The sequence below is a fragment of the Diadema antillarum genome, unplaced genomic scaffold (genome assembly GCF_040938485.1).
Source record: "Diadema antillarum isolate AM-2024a unplaced genomic scaffold, OU_Dant_1.0 seq00000782_RagTag, whole genome shotgun sequence".
NCBI lineage: Eukaryota > Metazoa > Echinodermata > Echinoidea > Diadematoida > Diadematidae > Diadema > Diadema antillarum.
This window is the reverse complement of record NW_027271670.1, coordinates 1884114-1900180: the sequence shown is the minus strand read 5'-3', so window position 1 is coordinate 1900180 and position 16067 is coordinate 1884114. Positions and strand designations below refer to the sequence as shown.

General features: G+C 41.3%; 1 protein-coding gene across 1 annotated transcript in view; it reads left to right on the top strand.

Moving 5' to 3' along the window:
* Positions 1–16067, top strand: part of LOC139739103 (NADPH oxidase 5-like) — a 150455-nt gene that overhangs the window by 52163 nt on the left and 82225 nt on the right. Inside the window, exon 2 of the mRNA XM_071649722.1 lies at positions 11997–12528. Coding sequence (XP_071505823.1) covers positions 12346–12528 — 183 coding nt within the window. The 5' untranslated portion in view covers positions 11997–12345. The remainder of the gene's footprint in view (positions 1–11996; positions 12529–16067) is intronic.

The following is a 16067-nucleotide window of genomic DNA, read 5'->3' as shown; positions in this document are numbered from 1 at the left end:
TGGGGGAAGTGGTTGAGAGAACATTAACCCTTTACCCCTCACCCCATCATACTGCCTATCGGAAGAGAAGCATTGTTTGCTTATTTTTTTGCGGGGGGGGGGGGGATCTTTGTCCTGCTCAAATTCTGGAGCCGGAGCGCCTCACCCCCATACTATAAACGTTCTGCTGCCCTTGCTTTATGTAATTGAATGTGTTCCCTAACTTGTTGAAAATAATTCTAATGAATGAGTGTTCATGTTAAAGGCATGAAACTTTAAGTAGGTAAGATTGTCCACTGATTTGAAGAGTGCATGAGGAGGAACACTTTGTACAGTTGAAAGTTGTAGGCCTAAATCTTTGTGGCTGCTGAATTGGAGGCCCTTCCCACGTTTGCTTGCGACGAATTGACGTATTGACGTTGTAGCTCATGCACTTCGTAGAATTCATATACTCTTGAATCGACTCTCTACTCTCTCTTCACGTCTTTTGCTCGCAGTATGTTGTTTCGAAAGAGAATATATCTTGCGTGTTTTTGTTTGTGTTCTTCATACTCCGCATTCTCATACAAGATCCACCCCAACCCACCAAAACATATTTTAAGATTCCAAGTAAAAGGTTGATAATTGGCTAATGGTGCCTATACATGATATATAATATCAGGTGTCGTGAAGCCATGTGGGCATGGGCTAGAGAAGAAACCAGTAATTGGATTTATTTCTTCTTTTTTCCTGGGCTATTTGTTTTGCGAGAAAGCGGCCCGATGTCTTCGGTCACTTCTAGAGACACAGTGACTGCAACATTCCGACTGTCGCCGACCAATTAGCGCATTAGTGCCGGCGAGAAGGCGGGTAACGAAGCGGGCGGTGGGTCGTGGTGGTTCGCACCACTCTCGACATTCCACTCAATATCGGTCCTGCTGAGACCCAAACGTTAACGAGTTGATCTCTCATAACAAATCCACTCACAGAGACGAATGTCAACGATTGGCAAGGAAACTAAAGGTCAACATCACAGCTAGCCGAGAATCCGCCATTTCAAAGATAGCCTAGAATCCGCCATTATATATACGCACGGAGAAAACTCGGCGGTGCTGACGTGTGCGCATCGTCGGCGTTCTGTTTTTTTTCCCGCTAGCCTGTGAAATGATGATCTAGGTCTCAAGAATAGTCCAAAACTTCGACCTAATGGCAGCCACGTGAGTGACCTCAATATCTGGGGAGAATTTCCGTCATGTGACGCTTCTAATATCAATGGCTGACGTAACAATGCTTCCAAGGTCTCGTCTGTCAATTTCCTTATTTGCGTCGCTATAATATTCCTAGATTCTATTAATAGCCACTGTCAAAGGTCACAAGCACTAGTAACGCTGACCTTTTAACTGCTAACGGTGTTGGTCTAATGCCCTGAGCACGCTGATTGGCAAAACCCTCGTCGAAGAGTAGTAGGCTTTCTCTCGCAAAGTGCGATGAGATGGGGTTGGATGACCACAGATGGTCTAACCTGACCAGTCCAGTCTTGGCTTGATCACACATCTCATTCAGGTCTCACTGCCGTTTCCTCCCCGATCCTTCTCGTATCAATCTAGTCATCTTGTGTGCTTCTCATCCTCCCACCACGTAAGACGGATGGTGTGACAATTGTATTTTGAATTTTGTAAATGCTAATTTGCGTTAAAATGGAAATAAAATGAATGAATGAATGAATGAGTGAAGATCATCGTATCTATATCAAACAGAAAAAATAAAATAATTATATAAAGCATCTCATTGTCAGCACATTACCATTTTTTGTGATGGGCTTTGTGTGGGTTGCTATATTCCCCTTACATTATTTTTTCTCAAAATTATCTCTCTCCATCCTTATCTATCTGTCTATTTATCATATATATATATATATATATATATATATATATATATATATATATCTTTCTCTTCTCTTTCCCACACACAATAGCCGACACACACATGAACACGCATACACACTCTGGTAATATTTCCCTCTAGCTCGTTCTCTCGCCCACTCATTGCTTATCTTTCTGTTATCTCCTCACTTTCCCCTTATATTTTTTAGCCTTGTAAGCCATCATGATATTGCTTTGAAATGACGTTCGTACAATAATATGTAGATACGTTTCCGCAGAGTAATTAGTGAGCTTGTGAGACGGAACTCTCTGCATTGATATTGGTCTGAATGCACAGGTCACGATGGATATAGTGGAACCGCATACAATGAAGTTCGGCGGCATTTATTAGCTCTGAACCTATCACAGCCTCAAATAGACTCTCAATGTCTTCTCATGGTTTCAGCTAAACAATACCGGCGCATTATCAAGTTCCATTTCATTTTTGTTACACCCCCCCCCCCCCCATAGAAACAATCCCTTGTGTCATTCACTCCACTGTGGATATTTATGACGATTGCAATGAATTGGAAAAAAAATCCCCAAAATTTGAGCTGATTGAGACCTTCCACCGAAAAGCGAACTATGGTCTGACTTGCCACCAGTGGTCGAAACTTTAATTATGGTAGGTGTAGCGTCTTATCTCAGGAGAGCATTGAGATAGTAGTAGAGACCTTTCTCTCTCCACAAAGTAACCGTCAGACAGCCAGGAGAAACAATACGCCGCGTGAGCCTGCTCGCGAGGCGGCGCGTGCTACACGGCGCGGGCGGATGCCGGCGACTCCACAATATAAATGTCTTCGAATTAATCCGTCCTAAGGCCCCATGAGAGGCGCATAGGTTTTCAGAGGCAGGATGCTTTCTCGCGAGACACTTTTCGACGCTTGAAGTCACCGCGACGTGGTCACAGAAACTGCCTATGTCATGACACTTCTAGGAGTTCTTGTGCACATGATCAAAGCAAGGATTCTTCCTTTCTTTAAATCTTTGTGTGTATACTGGTCAGGGCGGGAAAACACACGATGGCTTGCTTGAACACATGAAAGATACACACACATACACACAAACACTAACACTTAACACAGACACACACACAAACACACACACACACATACTAACACAAGAATACACAAGTCCTATATTTAAAAAGGAGGCTAAGGTGGCATGGAAGTCGGCAGAGCTTCAATGGTTCAGTTACCTTAAGATGAAGACTGGATTGAGAGCAGAAAAGACACAAAAATACGACAGAACGCAACAGCTGAGTATGCTTTTCCCCGTGTCTTCTGCTAGAGCCCAATCATCAAAGCTCGTCCGTCATGCCAAGATTGGTCCAGTCACTTCTCGAATTTCAGTCTTGCCTTGATATACTCCTTTCTGTATATGAAATTGTGCACGTTCGTCTGATAATGCTGGAACGTGACTTTGGCGTGCTATCTAACGAAGATGTAAAACAATTCCGTGAGTGACATATCTTATTTTCATTCCCCCCTTCGACCTATTTTGTCAATTTTATTTTTTCGACATGGAGGATTTTTACGTAGGCTTTGCAAGGATGACAAACTAAAGACACAGCGGGATGTCAGTTTTATTTCCTTTTTATTTGACAGTGGTTCGCACCCCCCCCCCCCCGTCACCTCTTGTGGATGACAACTGATGGGCACTCCGGATTATAAACTCAACACTCTATGATGAGGGAGCTATTCTCTTGGGGTAAAATGACCATGTGGGTAGGCTTCAAATGCAAAGAGAAACGCGAGATCTCATTTCAAAGAAAGATTGATGTTCTTCTGCATAGTGAATTTATTCCAACACAAGGTTACGGACAGACGTATTTCTTCCGACGGAGAGGCTGGACAAGAAGTTTGGTGTGTTTGTGTCTTTGTGTGCGTGCGTACTCTCTTTTTTTGCACGCTTACTTAAAAGAGACCCGCAGCTGTACTTCCGAAACCATTAACTCCAGTCAGGGTTGGTATATACGAGTGTTGACTTAGTCGAAGATGTTTGTGCAGCATCATTTCACCTTCTTCATGTCTCTTTTGATTCATTTAGACATATTATTCAATAACTTCAAAGGCATGCGATTTATGGACGGAGGACACAGTGTAAACGCGAATACGAGGTTATAAGGGGGTACCCGGGTACATGGAGATGTGTCAGTAATTAAGACAGAGTATAACATATCTCGCCGTTGATTGAGCCCTGGTCGTGAATGAAGTTGCCAGATGGCAGAGTCCCATCCCGCTGTAGATGCAAGGCTGGTTAGCGACTGAATTAATGACCCGTCTTTAACCGAGCATTAAGACCATGACAAGGTCTCCGGTGCTATCCTCTGGACGCCTCATCCTTTCGACCCCCCTCTTCCTCATCAAGTTCTGTCTTAAAGCCCCCTGTGTATAAAATCCCGGGAAACGGCAAGAAAACGTTGTCAAGGTTGAATGTTTTATATATTCCGCCGTACTACATGGAAGCCAATATCTTCAATTACATACAGGTAAGATTTGGACCCCACCTTGTTCGACAAACATTGTATTAAGATGAGACGTTTCAAGTAACGTGCATACCAGAACAATATTTAGTCAAATGAGCTAATCATCTTTTAAAATTACATACCCGATCTTTTATATCTCTGTTTTCAGTGGTTCATTTATTTTCTACTCAAAATGTACTATGAGTTCAACAAGTGAGCAAAAAAAAAAAGTGATTATCATTTTTTGTATTGGTTCCATGACATTTGTTTGCTATCTGCACGTTAAACCAAATGTAAATTCTAGCCACAAACATAAACCTTAACCTAATCCGAATCCTCACATCAAACCAAACCTAAAACCATATCACAACCCTAACCCTTATTCTAATCTTCATATCAAACTGAACCTAAAACCCTATCACAACCCTAACCCTAACCCAAAGTCCTTGGAGAAAATAAGACCGGAGCAATTGTCGCAGGAGCAAATGTCGTGTCACCGTTTGTATCATAATTATGATTGGTCCTCTGAACAGTACCTCTAAAATCATTGTCACGTGACCAAAGTCTACCAGGGATTATAAATAGGTCATTCCTCGACCCCTCCTAAACATACAAATGAGACGACGCGCCATGCCAGACTTACGAAACCAAATTCCTGCCACATTTTAACCATGCACGCCGAGAAGGCTAAAAACGGACATATAAAAAAACCAAAACAAAACAAAACAAAACAAAACAAACCTAAGGGAAAACGAAAGGGAAACTTTCTTTTGGTCTCTGAGTAACGGTCCCCGCTGCTTTCCGACCAGTGCAATAATTTTGGCGAGGCTGAGATTAAAATTGGACAATCTGGACAGAATGAGGAATTTATAACCGCCTCTCTGCTGCGTTTATAATGCGTTGATTGAGGCGTACGCTACCCAATTTAGTGTTCAAATATGTCGAGATATTTCTTGCTACCTGTGTATACAGGCCAGGTCGCCGTATCAGTTTCAAGTTGGCGTGAGTCGCCTTTCATTGCGGCCGAGTTGGAATCCGTCGGTATGCCGAGTGCTGATCGAATAAAGGGCATATCTTCTGATTGGTTACATGGCGTAATTGCATTACTTTACGTATCCCTTGTCCCCCAATAATCGATTTCTGCTATTGTAGGAGTCCTGGAAGACATTCCTCCCTTTCTCCTTTGGCAGAGCATAATTTCATAATCAGTCGGTGTACAATCTATATTGTCAGTACGAAGAGTCGCTCGGCCAGAGCTACACGTGATAATTAATTAGTCTTCCTTTCGTCGTTGCGGTCATCGCTGCTCTTCGATGTGGCGTCTTGAATTTCTTTTTCCAGCAGCAATCATATTTTTTATAGTACTATAAAAAATGAAGATTTAAATGCCTCACATAAGGTTTTCCGCGGTCCAACAGTGCAGGTAAGACATATTGCTCTGCATGATTATGATTATTATTTTTTCTCGTGTACGTACAGGTTTAATACGCAAGTCTGTCTTATACCTGTGTGTGTTGAAGGGTGTGAGTGAACATGCCTCCCAGTACATTTTCTTTTCTTTAGACACAAAAGACGCGTAACATGATACTTTTAGCGACAAATTTTCATTACAGGCTAAATCTCTCCCTTTTCTGACGTCATGCGGGGTGCTATATGAAAACCAAAGCACCTTTAATATCTGGCTCGGCGACGGGTATTAGCATTCTATCCCACTTCATCTACCGCCTTAACGTTAATATTTCAATGCTACACATAATTTAATCAATTTGGTCATAAATACGTAGCCGGGCGCAATTTGACAGGCGCGAACATTAGACTGCGATCAGCATTGATCGATTGGAGTGATAGTATCGAGATTGCGGCTCGGTCTATTAGCAGTCGGTCTCGTCAAATGCAATATTTACGATACTCGCAAAAACTCTGACCTGACATTTCTTCTCCACCCTGTCTTCTGGCCAAGTCATCCCTACTCGATTATTTCTTTTTATCCGTTCCACCGGTTTTTCCACCTGAAACAAAAGCACAGCGAAAACAAACACATGCTTCCCTTGCGAAGCTATCTCCACTCCCACGCTCTCCGATCAATTTGAAGAATAATCATGGGCATTCACGGGGTGAAATCTGTCGCACACGCTCGTAACACACTTTATCTTTGCATCGTCTAGACAGCTGCAGAATTCTTACGTCTGAAGGCAGAACAAAAGTTGTCGGTTTTTACGGAGACATTGTGTAATGATGTTTGACCTTTCTTTTAATATTGATATACCTGAGTGGAAAATCTTTAAAAGAAGAAGAGTGTGGTTAATTGTAAGAAAACTTTCAAAAAGGACACAATATAGTGAAAATTGGAACCTGTCATTTGAAATGTCAACCTAAAAAGTATTACTTGAACGTATGAGGGAGCGAGTGAAATTGATCACTTTTTAGCTATTCATTCATTCTTTTGAAATTTGTGTTTATGAATAGGCATGTTCACTCTCGATTTTAGTTGAACTGGTCTGCAGGCAATTATGCTTTAGCATCATTATTAAGCGTTATATCTCACCACACTGTTAAGTGTAGAGTATACTAGTAATTCTGACACGTGTCCTCTTGCCATTACGCTGTTGACAACAGACTTTCCATTTAAGTGATAGCGACTTTTTTTGTATGTCTCCCGGTCCTACAATAACACAACATTCTTCTCCTTAATTACATGAGTTTGACGGGTAGTAGTTCCTCAGTTTCTTGAAATTGTGTCATAAAAAAAAACAGTAACAGCACAAATCATTTTGATTGCGTACTTAAACATTACGCAATATCGTATTCAAATATTGATGAAGGCAGTATGGCAACCCAGCAACAGCATACAAACAAACTAACAAACAAACAGGTAAATGAAAACTATGGTAATGTATTGAATGGTGATCGGCTCTATGGCAATGTTCAGTGCTGCGCGGAGGCGTCATGACAAGGGTTTCAGGTATAACATCGAGAGAAGGAAGGTCATAAGGCAATAACTTTTAAATATAGCCCCCTGGAATTCGTCTCGTGGATGAGCACTGTATACGTTTTAAGTGGATGTTGATTAACATAACGGCATGTTATAGAACGCGTTGGTCATCCAAGTGCTTACGACAGTTGGTGTCGCCACCCCCATCCCACCCCGCCTCCCACCTTCCTTCCTCTGTTTCACCATACACGTTGCGCCGTGCAGTACCCCTGAAAGATACAACCTCCCCGTCCTATTACGACACTCTTAAGCTTGATTTCAGCTTCAGAGCGTGAATCGATGATTTTTTTTTTCTCCCTTTCCCCGCCTTTTTTTAATATACAGATTTCAGCGAGTTTGCGTGGTGTTGTGAGGACGGTAAATACGCAGGGAACGAGACAAATAAGAAGCGGAAAGCACGTGGTCGAATGACATTTCTGCCACCTCTATGTAAATTTTTGTTCGAGATGAAAGTCTACTCGCGTCTCTCCACTACTCGTGTTGGTGTGCTTGCTAGGTTTGAGTGCACTCTCCAAAAAGTCAGTTGTGTGTGAGCGGGTAAAAAAGGTCGGTGTTGTGAGGATATACATCTTGGGGGCCAAAATGACTGGAGAGGATCAAATATACACACCTTTTTCCTCCCTTTTTCCATCAACTTTGCCACGGAGGTGGGTCCGCGGACACGTCCTTTGTCAGCACCGATATTGGCAATTCTTGTCACAAGTAGAACACAATCACAAGCCAGTCAATTACGCGCAGGTAGTGCAGATAAAACCTGATGATATTGAAAGTGCTTTACTCTCGACGGCGCTTGGCAAAGCGCACAACCTTGTGTGTACGTCGGAATCTCGTCTGACTGGCATACGCAATGACAGGCGGATAGCCAAATAGAAACCAATCGGAATACAACCTCCCCCTGTGTCTGTACACACAGAGAGGGCAAATCTTGTCCCTGCGGTGCACGGATCGAAAAGGGGTTCCAAATGGCTTCTTAGAAAGTGTCTCGAGCACCGGAACGAAGAGTCGAAGGAGAGGCGTTTTTTCCTTTCCAACCAAATGTTACTCGTGGAAATATTGGGCGCGCGTGAAACAAATACGACCCGTAGATCGATGAAGCCATTGATCTTTATCTGTGGAAACACTGAAAATGCAGCTCACACGAAGAGTACAGGGGGAAGTCCTTTGCTCTACCACGAGTGACGTTCGCGTAATTCACATTTATGATGTAGAGATAATTCATGATTAAGTCAACCTTCAAGGAACACGCGCGCGCGCACACACACACACACACGCACACACACACACACAAATATATTGTTAAAAATCCACTTATCTGGATCGAGGCTGAACAGGATTACCTGAAAAAATATAAATAAAGAAGAAAAAATTTCCGAAGAATGGATAAATGCACAAACATTCATAATGCATGATAGTATCACGCAAAGTTTGTGAAAATAAAGGTCTTTTTACTTAGTATTCTCCTCTCCTCATTTTTGTTTTCGTTTTTAATGGGGAGGGGGTGGGGACAACTCATTCCTGCGAAGATGTGTTTGTCATGTTTTAGCTTCTTTTCAGTTTCAAATGGTAGTGAGTGAAATGATAATTAGTGCAATACAATCTTAGCAGGTCTGATGGGATCATCAAACATGCGTGCGCGCACGCACACACATGTATGTGTAATAACAGTGCAGTATAATGCTTTGTGCAGCAGCATTTGTCGTATTTGATATAGATCATGACTCCAAATAATGTGGAGGGTTCTCAGTCACAAAAACGACGTGTAATTTTATCACATGAACATTCTTCAAAAAACGTATTATCGATGAATAATATACAGGCACACAGCATCATCATCACACACACGTTATATGCATTCACACATACATGCATACCGAGTGTGTCAGTGTTTGTGGACGTGTGTGTGCTAGCTGACGGTCAAACAGCAGTCATCCAGTATTGCTTTGATTACAACTTTTCAATGAGTTCTCACTTGCAGTTTGCTGAAACTTGTTCTATGAGAAATTCATCATCATCATTATTATTATCTTCTTCTTTTTTTGGGGGGGGGGGGGGCTATTCACCTACTTGAATCGGACTTTAGAATGTCTGAAGGCAGGCGAATTAAACGATATGTGATTATCTTTGAAGCCGTGAACGAAAAAGAAAAAAAAAACGAGCGAGGCAGCTACAAGCGAAATGTAAGACTTCAAAGGTTTGTAATTACCACAATTAAGACAGCAGTGTAGGACAGAGATAGGGAGAAGCATTCTCAGCTAGCTCACTACAAAGATAATTATAAAATTGAATATAGATACAATGTCGTAAAAAGCCATGAAGTCTGCACTGAGCAGCATGAAGGCTGTCCAGCGTATAAAGCGTCTGTGCTGACAATACAATATTGTTGGTGTTGTTTTGAACTTGAAGCGTTGGTCGCCATTGTTTTTTGTCCGTTCTCACATTTTGTCTTTATCTGGCTAGAGACGAGCTACCCTGAATGAAATGAACAAGACAAAAATAATTTTTAGGAGATAGCAACCTTTCCTAACCCCTTGTCTCGTCAATGGGAAGGAGAATGGGGGTAGACTAGATAGTTTTGAGATGGCTCATTGCTAACTATTCAAGTCTTTGTCTCACAAGCTTCTGACAGATCATTGCGCGTAAAACTTTCTCTTGGCTCCAGACGACCGTACCTCCGAAAACCCTGAAATGACTTTTATCACTTACATTTTTTCTTCTCTTAATTTTAGAGGTGTAACATCCGGTGAAGCAGCTGGTCATAACATTAATAAATCGGCTCGGCAAAGTTGATATGCCCCTGCCGGCCTATTCCGCGAGCAGGGCACAGGCCCCTCGAATGGGCCCATGAAAATATTTCTCGCAAAGCGATATGGAGTCCCTGGTCTAAGAGAAGATCAGCATTTAAGAGCAGTGTACTCAGAAAGGCCTCTTTTTTCCTTTCCATAGAAGACGGCCAACAACCCAGCTATAAGACTAGCTAAAGCCTAATGTCAGCTGACGGCTTACGCGGGAAATAAGTACCGTCAACGTAATGGCAAAAACACAATATGACAAGATCCGCCAGGAGGTAGCCTTGTGCCCAAGAGTTTGTCATTGTATAGCTTTCGTATCATCTGGGAGGATACTGACAAACAGGGGCGCATGATTCAAATACTGACAGTGAACAGCAGAACTATCATGGAGCTTAACATATTTATATTTAGAAAAAATATTTTATTTATTCATCTTCCTGCCCTCTCCCTCTCTTTCAAATAGAGCTAAGATTATGGGGCATAACTTGTCATTCTTAGCCTGGAAGGTTTGTTGCTTCTCCGTGTAGAATGGCATATTGGAAATGGTTAGAATTCTCACATGCTTGCTATTCCATCGGGGATTAAAGTTGCCATGACTTGCGTTGTTACAATGTATTATCTGTGGCTGGATAGAATCCTTTTCTTTTTTTTCTGTAGTTTTGTAAATTTGTGATAACAACCTGCCCAGATGGTTGCTATACTTCTTTCACAGGCAATTGACAGGCGGTAAATCTTCAAACGTCTGATATTGTTCTGAATATTTTCTGTGTTACATTGTGAATACATTTCATCACCTGTTTACCGACATTGTGGCGCACACTCTGGCTAGCAATGTTATAAGGCGATTTGGAGGATGGCGCTATGGCAGATCACATGATCAGTGCGCATAGCGTCATGAGAGCGCCACCACCGAGTCGGGCGTTTCATCGCAGGCGACCTCTCGCGTGCAATCCAATTAGGTTTGTCGTGATTCCCGCCCCCATTGTGTCGTTTTGTTTGTAAACTTTCTTCGGAGTCCCTCCGCCCAGACACCGGGGGAACTCCGTCCGAGCTTGATTAATTACTTCTGTTACCATATTTGTGAGGTAATCCGCGGTTGATGTAGGGAGTCTGGCCTCAGAGTGCTTTACTATGGGGGCTCTGATGTAAATCCCTTCGCACCGCAGTGAGAACGAACCGGGTAGTAAACAGTCTTGCGAAACGCAAGATACGCCCCATTTATCAGCGTGCGTCTACCATGACTTTATGGTGAGTGATAGACCAAGCCGCCACGGTATCCCGTATCCCTTCCCCGGCCAGTAATCGTACACGCCAACTTGCCTCTTGTTCTAGATGGCGCCTATCTATTACAGGATAAACACTTTGTTGCAAACTTGATTAAGAATAAATAGGCCAGTTAATAACAAAGTGCGGCAGATTCAACCAAAACGTCACCCGCGCAATTTAATTTTAATCATAATACTACACCTTGTCTATCATAACTTTAACGATCATATGATATCCGTAACGACTTCAGTTGGCTTTAAAGAAACCATTACTCTGTGTCCACCGATTTCTGTAATGCTTACGACATACTTCAATGTTCCCTTCATATTTGCCTGACGGATTCAACTACGAGCATCAGAAAGTTAGCGGATGACGCCCCCGCAATCATAAATTAGGTAGGCGTTTCTGCGCGGTTCTGCGGTGCCAGAGTCCGTAATTGTTACACCATGGTTCTCCTTTCGCATACTTTCTATTCCCGCCAATGTGTGTTGACGCAGTGCGTGAGTAACGTCGCTGAAACTCACCTTTTTTCCCCCTGATCGTACTGATGCATCAATTCTCTCTCTTCTCTTTTTTTCTCTCTCGCTCCCTATCTTCCGCAGGTTGTTCGTCAATCGTCAAAACCAGGAATTATTTGATGGTTATTCATTGTTCATCTGATACTCTCGTCGCACGATCACATCGGCAATCGCTAATGATCGGAAACAGTCAAGAAAAAGGGAGTTTGTTCCACACGAGTTACCCAGAGCGCATTTCCCTGTGTTTTTTTTTTCTTGGAGATTCTCCGTTTAATTGAAACAACCACAAATGATATGACAACAAACATAATGATGGAGCAGACCTAGACAGTTTCTCTATCTGTCTTCAAACTTGATGAACCACTGCTGGACTGTTTTAAAAGTAAGAAATCGACTTGGCAAAGAAAAGGGGAAAAAGTGAAAACTTGGAATAATGGAGATGGCAACAGCGAGACGAAAGTCCAGTTTAGCGTTCTCGACGGTGTGTGGGAACGCCCAACCGGCCGACGAGGACTCGCAGTGGCTTTCCTGGGCCGAGAAGCAGTTTTGCCAGATCGCCGGGGAGGACAGACAAATCGACGAGGATGAATTCAAGATGGCTCTGGGAATCAAGAAGGTAAGTTCGACACACACGTAGAGAAGTGAGGCAACAATGAGTTTACAAGATCGACCCTCTTAATCCTTAGTCAAGTTTTTCGACAGTAGACTTATTATAGCAGTGATGTGATGATATTGACAATGACAACAATATCAATGAAATTAGTTGTAAGAATAATGATAACCATGAAAACAATGACACAAATTGGATAATGGAGAAATTAATAAAAAAGGAAGAGGCCAAAACAACGAGTTAAAAAAAATGGATCTAAATCCCCCCCAAACACATTGAGCCACTCTAGCCCCTTCAAGGCAGGTATCGCTATGAGGTATTGTTACAATGCAAATAATACTGTTTAGATGTTTCTGAAAGATGTTAGGGGAAGAACATCTTCCTAAACCTATAGTATTACGCGTTGTTCCTAAGTCTTGCAGTTGTAATGTTGAATCATTTGCCATTGAACTGATAGTTTCCTTCTTTTCACATTACGGATGCCTTTGATCTGGCTCGAAATGGTACGTTTATATCAGGGTGTGATATGAAGTTACCGTGGTGTCAAGGCGAAAAGAAGGCCGAAAGTTTCAGGCTTTCCTCTGTTCATGCGCATCCCGACGGAGGCGAAAAGAGAAGCGCCTCTGTTATGATAGGAGGTCAACCACGTTTTAGAATGGTGGACATTCTGGTTCTGAAATAAGGCACGAGCATTGATTCTTGATTCTTGATTCAAACTTTATTTTCATTTTTTTTCAACAGAATATACAAAGAAATATGTGAAGTTTGACATGAGTGTCGTTGAAAATATACAAAACCTGCCAGAGATAACAACACATTCATGTTCATGTCTATGTGATCAGTAGAAAAAAAAAGAGACATACAATCGTATTTATACACTCTGCGAAAAAAAAAGGTGGAGGTACCCACTCAAAAGGCTAAGCTTGTAGGATGTGGCTGATGGGCACCTCTAAGGAAGGAGGATAGATTCGCGGCAACTTGTTCACCCATGTCATAAAACGCATTGATATAATGATTGCTATGAGAAAATTACATTAAACCAATCGTGAGAGTGTGATGGTCTTGGAAGGGTTCTAACCAGCATGAAGACTAATACGTTTTAAAGAAATCGGCCAACATTGTAAGTGATGAAAAATTGTGCTATTAAGGAGATTTCTATGAAATATATGTCAGCCTTAATGGTGTTGAAAACACACTGTTCACTACCCTCTATGGCAGCTTTGGGATATGAATACTTTTGGAATGCTGTGACAACAAATCATTCTCCTCGGTATGTTTATCAGATGCATGATAAGGAAGGAAATGCCAAGAAAGTGTTGTTTTTTTCTTCTTCAAACAATTCACTCATAATTCAGGAAATATAGGCTGTATTTGTGACAAGTCATCATGTTTAATACTTTGAAGAAAAAAGAAAAACTGTGAAAATGGAAAATACCGCTGAAAAAACAGGATGAGTTTTTGAGAAGTTGAATTGATATAATATATTCAACTCTATGGTATCGTATATTTTATATCTTAATGACAAATTTCATTGTCTGAGATTGCATCGAAATTCGAAATTTTTCAGATATTATGAAGCAGGACTATGTGGTGTTTGAAAGCCATATATTTTAATTATCTGATTGCCTAATCTGCTGCACGTTTGACGATTTCCAAACTTCAAAGTCGATTTTCTCAGAACTGTCTTTATCTGATGGCATGCTCCCTAAACTTTAGGGGTATTTTTTTCCAAAATGAATCGAGGAGGACTGCATGGTATTAGAAATTGTAGAGACTAGACTATCAAGATTGTCACTCATATTCCCCCTGTTAAGGTTTTAACACCTCACATTACTACTACTGTACCAACAAGAAAAACTATGGGAAATTTCTATGATTATTGAAACCCATTAAATGAGTATGTATGTATGTATGTATGTGTGTATATATATACATAACATAATATATACTATTGTAATGAAAAATATACACATGTATATGTATGTGTGTATAAATGTCGAAGAATAAGAATACATTGCATTTTCGGCTTCATTCTGGCGAAAATTGCATTCATTCGTCATCAGTTCCACAAAGAATCAGCAAAATTCAACCGACTTACGTCTACGGCGCTGAACAACTCCCAATTGGACAATTACCCTCAGGAAAGCGCTGACTGGTCAGTTACCACAAGTTAAAAACCCCCAAACAACCTTCAGGCATAAACCACTGCACCCTTCATAATCTCTTCTTTACCCCCCCCCCCCCCCCTCCTCTCACGTACAGGATGTAGGCTACCCTATATATCCCCGCCCCCGTGTATAGTTTCCGTACGAAAAGCTATCAAACATTGGATGACCACCCTGACGGTGTATTAACGCCGAGGCGATTTCCCATCGGACTATCATTGCCGGAGAAGCTGCGATATCTGGATAGATAGCAAGTGACAATCACCACTGGGTTTGTCACATCCCGAGGAGAACTTACCCGGGACATTTTCCTCTTACAACCCGCAGGCTGATTACAACCAGCATCATTTTTCTGGTGGCAATACGAACGTGAGATGCCGCATCAGTCGCCAATTTTCCACGTCAAGATTCACACGTGCGTGGGGTTTAACCTACACACTTGCTCATGCATCCCCACACACGTACACACAAACCCACGCACACAAATACACACATACACACACACACACTCACACACACATACACATTCACATAACATAAACACCCTCTTGTTCAGTCAGAAACTAAACAGTATTAAAACCAAGACCGACGTGTAATGGTTTGCAGGAAAAAAAAAAAACAACCTGAAATCAACCCACGTAGAGTATTGTATAACGCTGGAATAGAAAAGGGCGTGCTGAACAAGATGTGTTATGTCAAACGCGAAATCAAGTAGCCATTACTTCTGCATGTTATGTCCGTGTACTAAAGGTGCAGATAGCCACAAAATCAGGAACAAAATAGTTAAATCATCGTAAACAACTGTCCCTATTCGTTCGTTATTACTTAAATTATATAGATTATTTATCTAATTTATATATTTGTATACATTACTTTTATATATGCATTTGCATATCCTAAACATATGTGTATATATATATATATATATATATATATATATATATATATGTTGATAAGGTAGTCCACGTGTTGGCAAGATAAAAAGATAAGTAACAAAGCTGCAACAAAGTTCATGCTGTATTCACCAACGGTTTATTTCTTCACACAAATTTTCGAGCGTCTCGCCGCCCTTTCTCAAGTGTTGATACTGAGAGAACAATAACAAAATTAAGCCATAACAATATACTGCAAAATTTGTGTGAAGAAATAAACCGTTGGTGAATACAGCATGAACTTTGTTGCAGCTTTGTTACTTATATATATATATATATATATATATATATATATATATATATACATTGTATATATATATATATAGAGAGAGAGAGAGAGAGAGAGATAATGCATGCATACATACATATATAAATCAAACTTAGTTTACGAGGGGACTCAGAACCATTGTAGAAAAGAGAAAACATTTCTGCAGCTCAGTTCGATTCA